Source organism: Eleutherodactylus coqui, chromosome 13 (genome assembly GCF_035609145.1).
Source record: "Eleutherodactylus coqui strain aEleCoq1 chromosome 13, aEleCoq1.hap1, whole genome shotgun sequence".
Lineage (NCBI taxonomy): Eukaryota > Metazoa > Chordata > Amphibia > Anura > Eleutherodactylidae > Eleutherodactylus > Eleutherodactylus coqui.
The window spans coordinates 27,565,209-27,578,718 of NC_089849.1; the positions used below are offsets into that span (position 1 = coordinate 27,565,209).

At 45.3% G+C, this 13,510-nt stretch overlaps 1 protein-coding gene across 1 annotated transcript in view; it reads right to left on the bottom strand.

Moving 5' to 3' along the window:
- Window positions 1-13,510, bottom strand: part of LOC136588386 (integrin beta-3-like) — a 41,216-nt gene that overhangs the window by 17,012 nt on the left and 10,694 nt on the right. Inside the window, exons 4-10 of the mRNA XM_066587554.1 lie at window positions 12,283-12,532; window positions 6,364-6,526; window positions 6,125-6,286; window positions 5,893-5,988; window positions 5,428-5,517; window positions 4,736-4,870; window positions 419-848 (exon numbers count right to left, since the gene is read on the bottom strand). Of these exons, the coding sequence (XP_066443651.1) occupies window positions 419-848; window positions 4,736-4,870; window positions 5,428-5,517; window positions 5,893-5,988; window positions 6,125-6,286; window positions 6,364-6,526; window positions 12,283-12,532 (1,326 nt within the window). The remainder of the gene's footprint in view (window positions 1-418; window positions 849-4,735; window positions 4,871-5,427; window positions 5,518-5,892; window positions 5,989-6,124; window positions 6,287-6,363; window positions 6,527-12,282; window positions 12,533-13,510) is intronic.

The following is a 13,510-nucleotide window of genomic DNA, read 5'->3' on the forward strand; positions in this document are numbered from 1 at the left end:
AGGTTAAAAAGGGTAAACAAATACTATTGATTACCTATCCTCAGCATAGGTCATCAATAGTTAATCGGCTGGAGACTGAGCGGAAGCAATTGGCTCTGACCCCTGTGTAGTGGCTGGTGCAGCATTAAAATCAATGGCAGCTGCACCTACAATTACAAGTGGTGGCCACTACACAGGGTATGGCGCTGTTTGCTTCCACTCCAACCACTGTGTATTGCAGCATTGATAGTGGTTGTCCAATCAGCTGATCAGCTAAGGTCTGACCCCAGCCAATCAATTATAGGTGACCCATTTGCCTCAAAAAACACTTTAAAGCTCCTTTAGTCACTGTAGATAGTTGCTTTCCTCCTACTCAACCAATCTTTCGGTTACTCATCAGCAGTTGTGAAATCTACTTCCGTACATGAGTATGTCTTACCTGAGCACATCTCGCCCTTGAACCGTAGACAGGAGAAATCATCGCATTCACAGAATTTCCCCCACACTTTTCCGAAGTCATTGTTGTGACACACACACTGGCCACAGACGCACTCCCCTCTGCGGGAACAGATGCTGCCTTTCTCATTTTGGGTACAGCGGTCTTGTTGGGTGGGATCGTATTCTTCCTCCGAGCACTCACAGTGGGGTCCCAGCCATCCGGGATGACACTGGCAGATCCCACAGCTCAGGGTCCCATTGCCCTTGTTACATGCATCACTGTCGGGTACATCATTCTCCTGACATTGGCAGTCACACTGGAAGTGCACAGTCACCGTAAGAGTGTCCTTAAAGCCAACGGGCTTGATGGTGAATGTCTTCACCCTCTCCTCGGGACAACCTCGCAATTTGGCTTCAATGGAGAAACTCACCTATTGGGCAGATATTTTCATTAGTACAAAGGAAAATTTGACATTCCCTAATCGACACTTAAAATTGTAGCCCGAAAGTCTGGGAGAACGTAGGCCGCCAGTTACATTTACAGGGGCCGTAGCACAATGACATCATACTAATGGAAAATGATGGAATCATGCAGCTATTGCAATATGCAGATGGAGACTTAGTCTTCAATGCAGATCCTATACAGCAAACATAGGAAATAATATACATTGAATGGTTGCTGTATTAGAGACCCCCATCTAGTAGAGTTTTGGACTTCCTTTGGCTTTCAGAACTGCAGCAATTCATAGCGATCTCCATCTGCAGATATCAGAGGACCAAGGTTGTGCCAAGAAAACATCCCCCACACCATTACTCCACCTCCAACAAGCTGACAGGAAGGGTTCATCGATTCATGCTGCTTGTGCCAAATTTTGATCTCCCTATCAGCATGGTGCTACAGAGATCTGGATTCATCTGATTCACTGGAGTCGCACGTTTCTTCTTTTCTTAGACATCAATGGTGCTGGAACTGGTCGTTCGTTGTTATAGCCCATCCGTGCTCAGAAATGACGAGTTGCACGTTTAGACACATTAGTTGGAGTACGAAGATTCAGCTGCAGTTTGCTTGACTGTGCAGCACCTGTCCATCAGAACAATTCTTGAAATCCTCCTCTGACCCCTTTTAGCAACAAGTTTTTAATTGCCCACAGGATCTACTTTCCCTGGGTATTAGTGTATCTTGACACCACCAGGAACTCCTGGTGGAGTCAAGAATGACAGGGGGGTGACGCCCCCTGATGCTGATTGGCTGCACAATTGTCTGGGCAGCAGGTCCTGCCAGCGCACTAAGGAAGGATTCAGGGCCGTTTTTAGTGGCGACGTGAGAGCACCTTTCCCCCCCAGTGCCCCCGATGTAATTTGAAGATTGCGGCCGGCAGCAGAGGTAAAGCAGCCCTCCTCTTCCCCCATCTCAGGTTCAGCTCGTGGCCGGCAGCAGAGAGAGCACAGCGGCAGGGGGGAGAAACTGTGTTAGCCGGCGGCCTCAGAGTGAAGGTGCCCTGCAGGGATCACAGAGAGCTGTGGGAAAGCCTCAGGAGCATCTGCGGCGGTGGCACATGGGGACTGGCTGTAATGGAGCTGACAGGCGCCGGGCTGCAGGGACCAGGCAGCCGGCAGATGGGATTAAACACACCGCCGCCGGCCGGTTAGGGAGCCTCATTCTCTGGTGTGCCGGAAGGCATTGCAGATAAGCCACGCTGGACCAAGCAGTGAGTCCCATGCGCAGCATCTTCATTGCTTTTAGGCGGCCCTGCTGGCTTATGGTGGGGGTTCCTTTTATTTGTAGGCTTACATTATTACAGGTAAACTGGCAACATTTACAGCTCATAATCTAAGCCCAAGTGGAAAAGGAACCCTCACTGTAAACCAGCAGGGCCGGCTAAAAGCAATGGAGACACTGGTAGGACCTTGGCCCTATCAGGAGCTGGGGGTATGAGAGGGGCTTTCCTCCTGTCAAACCACTAGCTTCCAGTACCGTAAAAGTACACTAATACCCTTTCCCTGGATGTTTTCCTTGATTGCACCATCCTCGGTATACTCTCCACACGCTGCATAAGAAGACCCCACAAGGTTGGTGATGAAATCCCGGCCCGGCTAGTCTAGCACCGATGACCCGGCCTCGTTGGAAGTTGCTCAGATTGGTGGATTTTCCCATCTAATGTGGATTCACACTAAAAACTGATCCATGGAAAACTTGTCACGTGATTTTATGCTGCATTCCGGGGTCACGGGGATAATGTCCATACTGGAAATCTTCAATCCCGAAAAGGCCGGGGGTCTCTAATAAAGTGACTATTCTATAAAGCTGTTGTCTTCTAGAAGGTGAATCCATATAATGCATAGATCTGCTGCACTTCTGGATTGCACATATGATGCCTAAAGAAGACGTGTCCTGTCCTCATGTCTGCTGGGCTGGCTGCATACCTTTGAAGCCATGACCCTGCTGACTGCAACAATGTATCTCTTTTCATTCTACTCCTTCTGGTTCTCCTGTAGGCTCTTCTTAATTTCACTTCCTAGAGCTGTGAATGTGTCATGTAGGTGTCCCCACTGCTCACTATATAGTCAGTCCTGAATTGCCCGCCAACATGAGGACACGACAAGTCCTCTTTAAAGAGATTTATGGCCATCATGGATGGGAGTCCTTTACTTGGTGCCCTTCTATGTGCAGAGAACTGTTTAATAAGGTAGGGCAGGCACGGCTTGTCCATGTTATACATTGTCGACCTATCATTTGTATGGTCTGGCCTGTGATATTACAAATGCCTCATTAAACTTCCTCTGGCTTACGAAGAATAGATAAGATCGTGAAAGCACAGTGTTGCACTGTACATGTGAGCGTGTAACTTCCTCCCAACTGAAAGGTCATCTGTGGTTATAAAGAACCACCTGGCCCCACTGCGTGTCCGTGACATAAAATCTAGATGGTAATCTTGACGTGTAACCCTGTCTGTACAGTTAATGCTGCAGGATAAGCCGGCGCTATATAAAATTCTGCACTTGTAGCTGCAACAGACCTCAAGATTCAACATATTAAAAACACATGATCCACCACCAGCCTTCCAGCGATACCAGGGAAATCATTGAGGAATGCATCTTAATACGTGCGCCCCATCACAGCGCGGCATCAATAATGCATCAGGAGTATATTAGTATATATTACCATCCCCTGCTGCTGTTTTATTGTCAATTAAACCCCGGTAGTCACATGACATTACATTCCTACTTTTGTTTCATATGTCTACGATTTTGCAATCACACTAAAATTAGACTGGCTGGTGCCATCCAAATTGTGGGCACATGGAATTACCAAAGAGACCTGATTTCACTCCATATTTCATGGTTCGTACCGTAGATCCCATGGTCCTACTATACTAAACTCAGCTCCTCATAGACTCTTTATAAAATTAGACCCAATATAGAAGCAACGTCTAAAAATTGGGTGTTGCTCGCTACCTCCAGTGGTGAGTGACCCAGTGCTAATACAAAGATCAGAGTGTAATATGCAGAATCCTACAGCTGCAGGCAGAACATTTGATTCTTGTTATCTGTTGGGATTAATCAAATCTGACACCGCGCAATTGTTTCTTTCCAGAGATGATGTTGGCTTCTCATCAGGAGGATGTCGTTAACAAGAAACATGTGTACACGAGCGTTAACTGCAGTCATGTGGAAAGTAATAAACAACAGAATAAGCTACATATGTTGGAATGTCGCATCGTGCCGCAATCTGGTATGGCAGAAAACCACAACATCAACATATGAGGTCTACGAGTGACGTGTGGAGCTGTGTACATTCTGAACTCATCAGGGGTGTCCCTTTAGGACTGTCTTAATGCCCTATTAGATCATGTTGGAATGTTGGAACTTTCTACGATGACCACTATGTGTGTGCGTTGCAAGAGAGATCCATAAGATCATGCTAAAGTACATAAGGAGTCAGTGCAGAGGTAAAGTTATAGAACTTGCAGAGCATGTAGTCATCCCTGGGCCCTGGTGCCCAAGGGGGTCTTTCTGCCACAAAGGACAGCTGTATTATAAATGGCACATGGTAGGTGTGGAGGCGATGTGTGGCTGTCACCTGCTTCCTCCTAGATGTGTTGTTAGACAACATCCTAGGTCTTGAGGAAGGTGAAATATTTTTGTATCTTGGAGGACTTGTGCAATTTTTCACCAATGAGCTAAACATTTCTCCCATGTACAAAGTCATTCAAGTGTGGAATTTCTCAACTACAACCAACTTTATTACGTAGGAATAATAAGGTTATTTTGGCAGTTTCAATTACATGGGATGGTTGTTGGATAGGTCATAACTCACCGTGTCCCCGATTTTCAGACCGGAGCAGGACTTCAGACCTGGTATGACTTCATTGTTGGTGCAAGTGGCATTAAACGAGAGCGACAGCTCCTCCGGCAGATCTCGGACTTCTAGTTCTACTTTGGAGCGAATCTTCTGTGCTCGCCAAATAATGGAGATAAAAAACATCTTAATGTCTAAATATTAAGTTAACATTTTGTTAGAGTTTTTATGTGGACATCACCCATCCTCAGTATTAATGTCACAAGGACCAAGATGTAAATTAGTAGCCTCCAACCTGCAGTTTTCCAGGTATTAAAAGTGCCACACCTAGGATGCTTTTATGGTGCCTATAAACCTTCAATCGCTGTAGTCCCAACTCCCCAGACACATGTGCGCTGACTTGTACATGTTTTCAATGGGAAGAAGGTAGTAAGCCACTGCCACACACAGCTTTTCTCTGGTAAGAACAAAAGGATTGGGCATGTAAACTCCAACATGCCCCATCCTTCCTTCCCCCAACATCTTCTGTCTATGGAGAATCAGGAGTCCCCAATACAAATAACTGGTCCCATCATTTGTAATATTTTTAGTTTGGACAACTTTTATTTTAAATGTATGGGAGGCCTTTAGTTTTGCAGTTGGAGAGCCACAGATTAGAGGCAACTGACCTAAATGTAGTAAGAACTTGGAAGGATGATGCAAAGACTTACCTCATAGGATTCTACAATGAGCTGGATAATGTTGCTGGAGTCTTCGGATAACTTGCCTACTGTGGCCCCTGGAATCAAGTCACCGTATTTCTAAGAGACACACGTGAAGATAACTTTTCCTTATATGCAACGCCTTTGAAACATTTATCATATTACAGTAGTATCATGCATGCTGGTAGGTAGTTGTCTAGGGCACCATTGAAGGGCACAATTTATGAATTTCAACAACAGCTGCTATGAGAATGGTGCTTTGACATGGCCTAACAGGATACTCAATGTATCAAACTCAATTTTTATATGAGGTGTGGATGTTACAAATCTAATGACACCAAAATCATCCACCAAAGGTTTGGCAAAGGGGTCAAAGTGTTCGCGTAGCAAACATCGGGTCAATCTAGTTTTTTCTAATTCCTATACTTTCACTTCTTCACCTCCCAAGTATTATTACATAGACGCAGCACTCACCCTGTAGAGGTCCAGGACTTCGATTGTGACAGCAAAGACAAGATTAATATTTTTCTGTGAGAGTTTCTCCGTCATGAGGCCAATAGATGGGTAATCCTAACGGGGAGAGGAAAGTATATATGACAGTATATTAGTTGGACGACTATTGGAGGACACTAGATAAGTCAGCCAAGTGTTGGATGAAGTTATCTTTAGGAATGTAGTTTGCATTCATTCGTCCTTTCTTCCTTACCAGGGTGGTTGATAGCGTATAATGGTTGTCTGCTCCTAGATGACAATGCCCATCGTTGGGTTGGACAATGCCAGCAAGTCTTCCATCCAAAGCAATATGTGTCCGGGCATCTGTAGTAAAAACCAGCAGGTGAGACGATTCATTCCTCCAGCCAATTCTTTCCTAATGGATAAAGTGAGCGGTTATCACCCTTCTCTGCCCCCTCATTCTCATATCCTCCGTTGGCTATCCATACTCACGTCGCATACTGCCGCCTGCATAACTGCATCAAATCCACCCTCGGGGGCATCATGGTTGCGGGACACACTCTGTTTTCCAACCTCCTCGTTAAATCGCTCCACCTCATTGGTGAGGGCTAAGACGTGCTTATAACCAAAGGTGGGCAAGCAGGTCGTATCAATGCTGGGCAATAAAAAGAAGGTTGTGATCAATCAGAATGTTACAGAATATTAAACTATAGGATATTATAAGATCCATCAAAAGGAAAGTTGTACAAAGGCCAAGAGGAGGTGTAAACCCCAAGCCAACTCGAATACAATTTAGGACTATCAGAAACATAGCAGTAGGGGCTACAGAAGTAGCAGTCACCACCACAAGGTCCCACATATTTATCAGTTCACACAGTAGAAAGTATGAATGGTAAGAACATGGAACTACAGGAAACGTAAGAACAACTTTTTTTTGGTGCACACTAATAAACCCCTACATCTGCCCCATGAACAATATCCAGTCTGTACTTAATTTCTTGCCAAGCTCTCTCCAACATGTCCACTGTAGCAGTTGAAATCGTATCATGGATGCCAGCTCACAAATCTGGAGATCATTCACTGTAGTAGAGAATACATCATCCTTCAAGTGACCCGAGAGAAAGAAATCCAGCAAAGTCAAATCTGGGCAGCCACTAAATTGGTCCACAAACCCAATCCATGGATCAGGAAAGGTGTTACTGAGGGAACACGGAACACCCATACTCCAATGTGGGTGAGCCCCATCTTGCTGGACGATGATGTTAGCTTGTAGATTGGCTACTTGAACCGATCCACTATGTCAAGGTATACCGGGCCGGTAAGTGTACGTTCACCAACAAAAAATGGACTGATAATTATAATTCTGTCCATTACACCACACCAAACATTCAGTTTTGGGTTATCTCAAACATGTTCTCTGGAGACATGGGGATTTTCAGTTGCCTGTATCCACACATTATGCCGATTAACATATCCTGACGGGTGAAATGCAACCTCATCCGAGAACAAGACGTTTCCAAGAAAGTGACTGTCGGTGTTGATACGATGAAGGCTGCCTGCACACGGACGGGTCGGATACCGCATACAAGATCCCTCAGCAGAATGCGACACTGTGCCCAGCCAGTGACCCCTGCGTACCTGTCCACAGTCTGCTTATCTGTATTGCGGATGTGCCTGCCAGGGTGGCGGTGAAAATGCGCAGTACAGATAATTCCGCATTGTCGCTAGGCGATGAAGCAGATCCCACATCCTTTTCGCAATGATGATTGCCGAAGGGTCACGGGTCGGATGACTTCCAGTGACTTCAATGGAAGCCGTCCATGCAGAATCCACCTAGGAATAGAGCACGCTGTGATTTTTCCCCTCGCAAGCGGAAAATCGCAATTGGTTTCCGCTCATGGGCATTAAAATCGCTTTTCCATAGCATGCTATGAGTGGTATTTGCTGCGGAATCCAGAGGTGGACTCCCGCCCTGGATTCCGCGAAGCAAATCCGACCATGAGCAGGCGGCCTAAAGAGTACCTACAGTTTTATGCTAGAGAACGTGTGCTCTGTCGACCATTTTCGGCTTCTTCCAGCCACTGAAGATAGCCTCATATAGCTCTATATGGCGCTTCTATAAGGCTATATGGGGCCGTCTTCAGTTGACGGGTGACGGAGCACGAGCACTCCAGCGTGAAATTGCAAATTCCTGTTTACGTGGCTTGTTGTCTGGCTTCAGTTGTTGGACAATTGCGCATTATAAGGATGCATACAAAGCTGCTTATGCGGTGCTCAATGTACTATCTTTGGCGGTACGTGCTATTGTCTTGATGTTTGGTGAATTGATTTCCCAGGACTTCTCTGAAACCTTGCTTGAATTTCTCCTACTTGCTCATTGGAAACACCATGAACTCCCCAGACTGTTTTAGAACACTTCCAGTTGTAAGAAACTTCTGTCACCACACCTTAATTGTTTTTCCATCAGATGCGTCTCCTCCAGTGACTGGTTGTATGGACAACAAGGATCGTTTTACTCTTAGGCAGGTTTGATAAATGACGTCCTAAATTCTTTTCATTCTTCTTTCATCCAGTGCTCACTACAATCCATCATTTGTTATAATTCTACCATATTGATTGATAGAAATGTGGGAGGTTTGAACAGAACATCCTGTATTTTGAATGGTACATGGAAACGGTGGGCTATTACATATTTTGTAATGTGGCCCAGAAGCCTGAGGTTACCCCTTTGTGGACTGTAGATGATGGATACTGGAATACACATTTGAAACAAACAAAATCACAACTTAAAGTGTAAGTCTCATCAAATAAGGAAGATGGAACAAAACTAGGGATGAGCGAGTATACTCGCTAAGGCACTACTCGCTCGAGCAATGTGCCTTAGCCGAGTATCTCCCTGCTCGTCCCGAAAGATTCGGGGACCGCCGCGGCTGACAGGTGAGTCGCGGCAGGGAGCAGGGCAGAGTGGGCGGGAGAGAGGGAGAGAGATCTCCCCCCCATTCCTCCGCGCTCTCCCCTGCAGCTCCCCGCCCCGCGGCGGCACCCGAATCTTTAAGGACGAGCAGGGAGATACTCGTCTAAGGCACATTACTCGAGCGAGTAGTGCCTTAGCGAGTATACTCGCTCATCCCTAAACAAAACCTCTGCAGCGTCACCTATTGGAAGGCAGCATTTCTGCAAGTCAATGTTAGACTCCTTATACAAGCCTTGTAACAATGACTGGGAATTGAAATCCAAGCCAGAATCCATACACAGACAGCTGTTTCGGGGTATTTGCTCCTCATCAGTGTATAGTAGGCTTCTGGCTTGGCTAGTGAGAGATCTGTGATATGGGACAGGAACGCTATCTTTTCTCCTTCGGGAGACACCTAGAAGGTGAGTGAGGAGACTTATAAGGCCATTCATGCTCCTCTGGGTAATATGCAAATAAGGGAGATGGAACAATACCTCTGCAGCGCCACCTATTGGAAGGCAGCATTCCTGCAAGCCAATGTTAGATGCTGCTAAACTCTCCTTTTGCTCTGCCGTCAGAGAGCCAGCAGAGACCGTGTATGGACTGAGTATGCACTGAGCGTGTCCAGGAAATTGACGTCACGAACATGCGCAGTGTGATTTTTTTATTTATTTTTTCAAGTTCCTCACACTATTCAGAGCGGGTATGGGTATTGAAACGCTGCCGTCTCGCAATGCCTGCATAGGGGTAGTGTTTCATACGGATCCCATATAAGGTCTCCGGATCATACGCAGAGAAATAGTGCTAGTTGCGATTTATTTCTCTTGCCTATGTAAACGCTGTGTACACACTCTAGTGGGCATGGAAGAATGCATATCATGTGTGCGTGAAACGAGCACATAATACACGGTAAGAAAACGCCCGTGGACATTAGCCCTAATAACCCGGTCATTTGAATAGGTTCATTCACACAAGTGATTTTTCACTCAGAACAGTAGAGTCCAAGTTGGAAAAATCGCTGTATGTCCTATTTTAAAATAATATTTTACATTAAAGGTAATATAATAATAATCTTTATTTGTATAGCGTCAACTTATTCCGCAGCGCACTAGGACGTGAAATGTGCGATGTCCCCCACATCAGACAGCACATGGACAGGCGCAGCTCGCAATCGCTCATGTAAATACAGCTTAAATGCTGGTCATCTGACCTATAGACATGTATCACTCATAGTCTCTCTCATTCCGCATGCTTTTCCGATGTGTCTGTGAAAAATGTTGTCTGTCTGTGTTTTTTGGATAGGTTGTCCCGAAAAATGAAAAATACAGGTAGGCAAACCCTGACGACAGGGAGACCCCTAGTATTAGGCACTTCAAACTATATATATACATATATTTAGTTTAGGGCTTGTTCACACTGGTATTAGCCCCCATCTACCATTTCCGTTTCTCTGTTCCTTTTGTGGAGCAGAGAAATGGAAATAAAACAGAATTAAACATTTTTGCTTTTTTCCTCCATTGATTTAAAAAAAAAAAATTTTTTATTTCCATTTTTTAAACAGACTAAATAGCGTACATAGCTAACTGTGCTATTTGTTCCTTTTTATAAAAAAGGAAATTAAACAAAACTGAAGCAAACGGAAATAAAGGCACATATTTCCATATTTCTGTTTAATTTCCATTTCTATGCTCCACAACCGGAATAAAGAAATGGAAGTAGTTACTAGGGGTTAAAGATAGGTAAATAGATTGCAGTTGCTGTCCTGGGTCGGATTAATGATACACACATAGGCTATTAGATGAGCAGAAGTTGCGTGAAAAGTTAGTGTCCATTTAAATCTGCACGGTGCTCCATGAATAATTGACATACTTCCACTTCGGGCTCCCTGGGTATGAAAGTCTTCATGCATAAATAGCTCCTAGGCTATCCACCCTGTGTGGTCACTATGTTCTCTGCCTGCGTCCTCGGGAATATTCGGGCAGGAGGCCAGCGCACGTCTTAAAATATTTACAACAACTCCCTACTTTTTAGAATTGGAGATTATGTAAAGGAGATTTGCTTGGAGAACGTGTGAACACAAACCAACAGGAGGAATATGGAAGAAAGGTGGTGAGAGGTGGCAGGGGCATAGCTTGGGGGGGAAAGGCGGGGCATGTGACCCGGGAGTAATTAAGGCAGAGGGCAGGGAGGGCTCCAGCTTGACAAATTTAGAAATTAACTGATTGCTGCAGACTACGCTAAACATATACAGTGAATCTGTAACTAGGAACTACCTGACAGATGTGTTTTCTGTGCCAGGCAGGGGCAGCCATACCTTATTACAGTGTTTTAGCTCTGCTGCTGTGACAGCTAACCCTGCCCACTCCTTCGCCTTACCCCCATTACTGTCTGTCACATTGTGAATTACATTATGGATCCTAGTCTCTCATCACTCCACTGAGCTAGAATTGGGTGCAACTTCTGTCCACTTTTGCCGTCTTTTGTGCCTCCGAGCAGGTGGAACCAGAGAGCAGGTGACAGAGGAGGAGAACAGAAGATACACCCAGTGCTGGCGTGGTGCCATGATGAGAGACCAGGAGCCGTGGTAATGTAATTTACCGTGCAGGCAGAGAGTACGGGAAGTGGTTGGGAGAGAGCGCTAGTACTGTGGGGGCCACATGGAGAGTACTATTAATACTGGGGGTCACATGAAGAGCACTATTATTACTAGTGGGGGCCACAAGGGGAGCACTGTTAGTATTTGGGATCACAAATGGAGCACTATTACTACTAGTGACTACAAAGGGAGCACTATTACTGCTGGAGGACATATGGGGAACACTGTTGCAGAGGTCCACATGTGGAGCACTATTACTACTGGGGGCAACATAGCAAGCACTATTGCTACTGGTGTCTATATGGGAAGCACTATTACTAATGTGGGCCACAAAGCGAGCACTATTATTGTGGGGGCCACAAACTGAATATTTGCATCTAGTGCAGGAAAACCTAACTATGTCTCGGGGGGAGGGGGGGGGGCTACTATTTAGGGCAGGTAACAATTATTTGGCAAGAGATAATTCTACTTATTGAACATAGAAATGGCAGACTTCTGCATCTCTGGAATATCTCTATAAATGCTTTAGAAAGGTTTCCCCCATAAAGTTAGCCACATATTTAAGACATTAATTTTCTATGTGGGACCACCTGAATGAATGTTTCCACCAGCAACGGTAAAGAAGGCTATCTGGGTAGGAAAGAAATAGGTCCAGAAGAAATACTTACATGCCCCCACTTCCCCATAGCTCCCATTCCTCCGGTAGCTGGTCTTCACTTCCAGATGCGCATCCTGATGCTCATGTGACCACTAAAATCCATCACCGGCTCTCTTACGGTGGTCACATGACCTTATGTTGGTACATGCATTGGAGGAAACTTACACTGCCTTAAAAGAAGGGAGAAGGATGTCTTATACTCACTTATTGCATGGGTTGGCAATATCCTCTGGAGAAGTGAACATGTAAGGAGACATGGGCTTGTCCACAAAAGCTCCAAAACCAATATGTAGGTTGCTGGTCACTTTATACATTCTGTCTGCCAGTTTAGTGCCTAACGTCTGGATATTCGCCAAATCGTCCCTCATAGAGTAAGACAAGTCCATAAGGTAGTAGATGTCAACCGGGTAGTCTTCCACCTGCCGCACTTGTACGGTGAAGACCTTTGAATCATCTGTGAAAAAATATACATTGCAATTTCTATTACAAATTTTTTCGAGAAGTTATGCCTGCAGTGTTACGTAGCAATAAAGAGGTTGTCTGCTTCTAAAAACCCTTTTGTTAGAAGGCTAGGGCAACAATAAGCTAATTACATGATGTTCCACTGCTCAGAAACTGCACGATCAGCTAAAATTTGTGAGGTAAGTTGCCTTCAAGTGCAGCGCCACCGCAGGGCAGATGAGGCATTACATAACTCCCATTGGAAATAAATAATAATCTTTATTTGTATAGCGCCAACATATTCTGCAGCGCTTACATAGACAGGGGGAATACAGAAAGACAAAAAATACAAAAATTACAGAACCACAGTTACATAGTAATCAGTTGATGGAAACAATAGGGGTGAGGGTCCTGCTCTACAGAGCTTACATACTACAAGTAATGGGGTGATACAGAAGGTAAAGGGCTGGAGATGTGCACGGTATGGCGAGGTGGACAGTGAGGGATTCTATACACAGACAATGGTCAGATATTTAGCCGTGTGACGGCAGAATCGGTATGATTGCAGGAGTGGTTTATGATGGCTAGCAGGGATTGCAGTCAGTAGGTCAGGGAGCATGTTATCAGGCGGAGTACAGAGGAGTTTGTTTAGGGCATGCGGTATACCTCCCTGAAGAGGTGCGTTTTTAGAGCACGCCTGAAGTTCTGCGAGTCCTGGATTGCTCTGGTAGCCTTTGGTAGTGCATTCCAGAGGACCGGTGTTGCTCTGGAGAAGTCTTGGATGCGGGAATGAGATGTTCGCATTAAAGGGGCGCTCAGTCTGGTTTCTGTGCTGTCAGTGTAATGCATGGAAGTGCGGGGTCCTCCGGAGTGATAAACACTCTTCGTACCACCTTCTACTTTGGCTAGAAGTGGAATCCTAGCTCAGAATCCCAAATGAGATTTCCTAAATGAGACAGCCCCTTAAATACACTCAGCTATTTCCATGAGT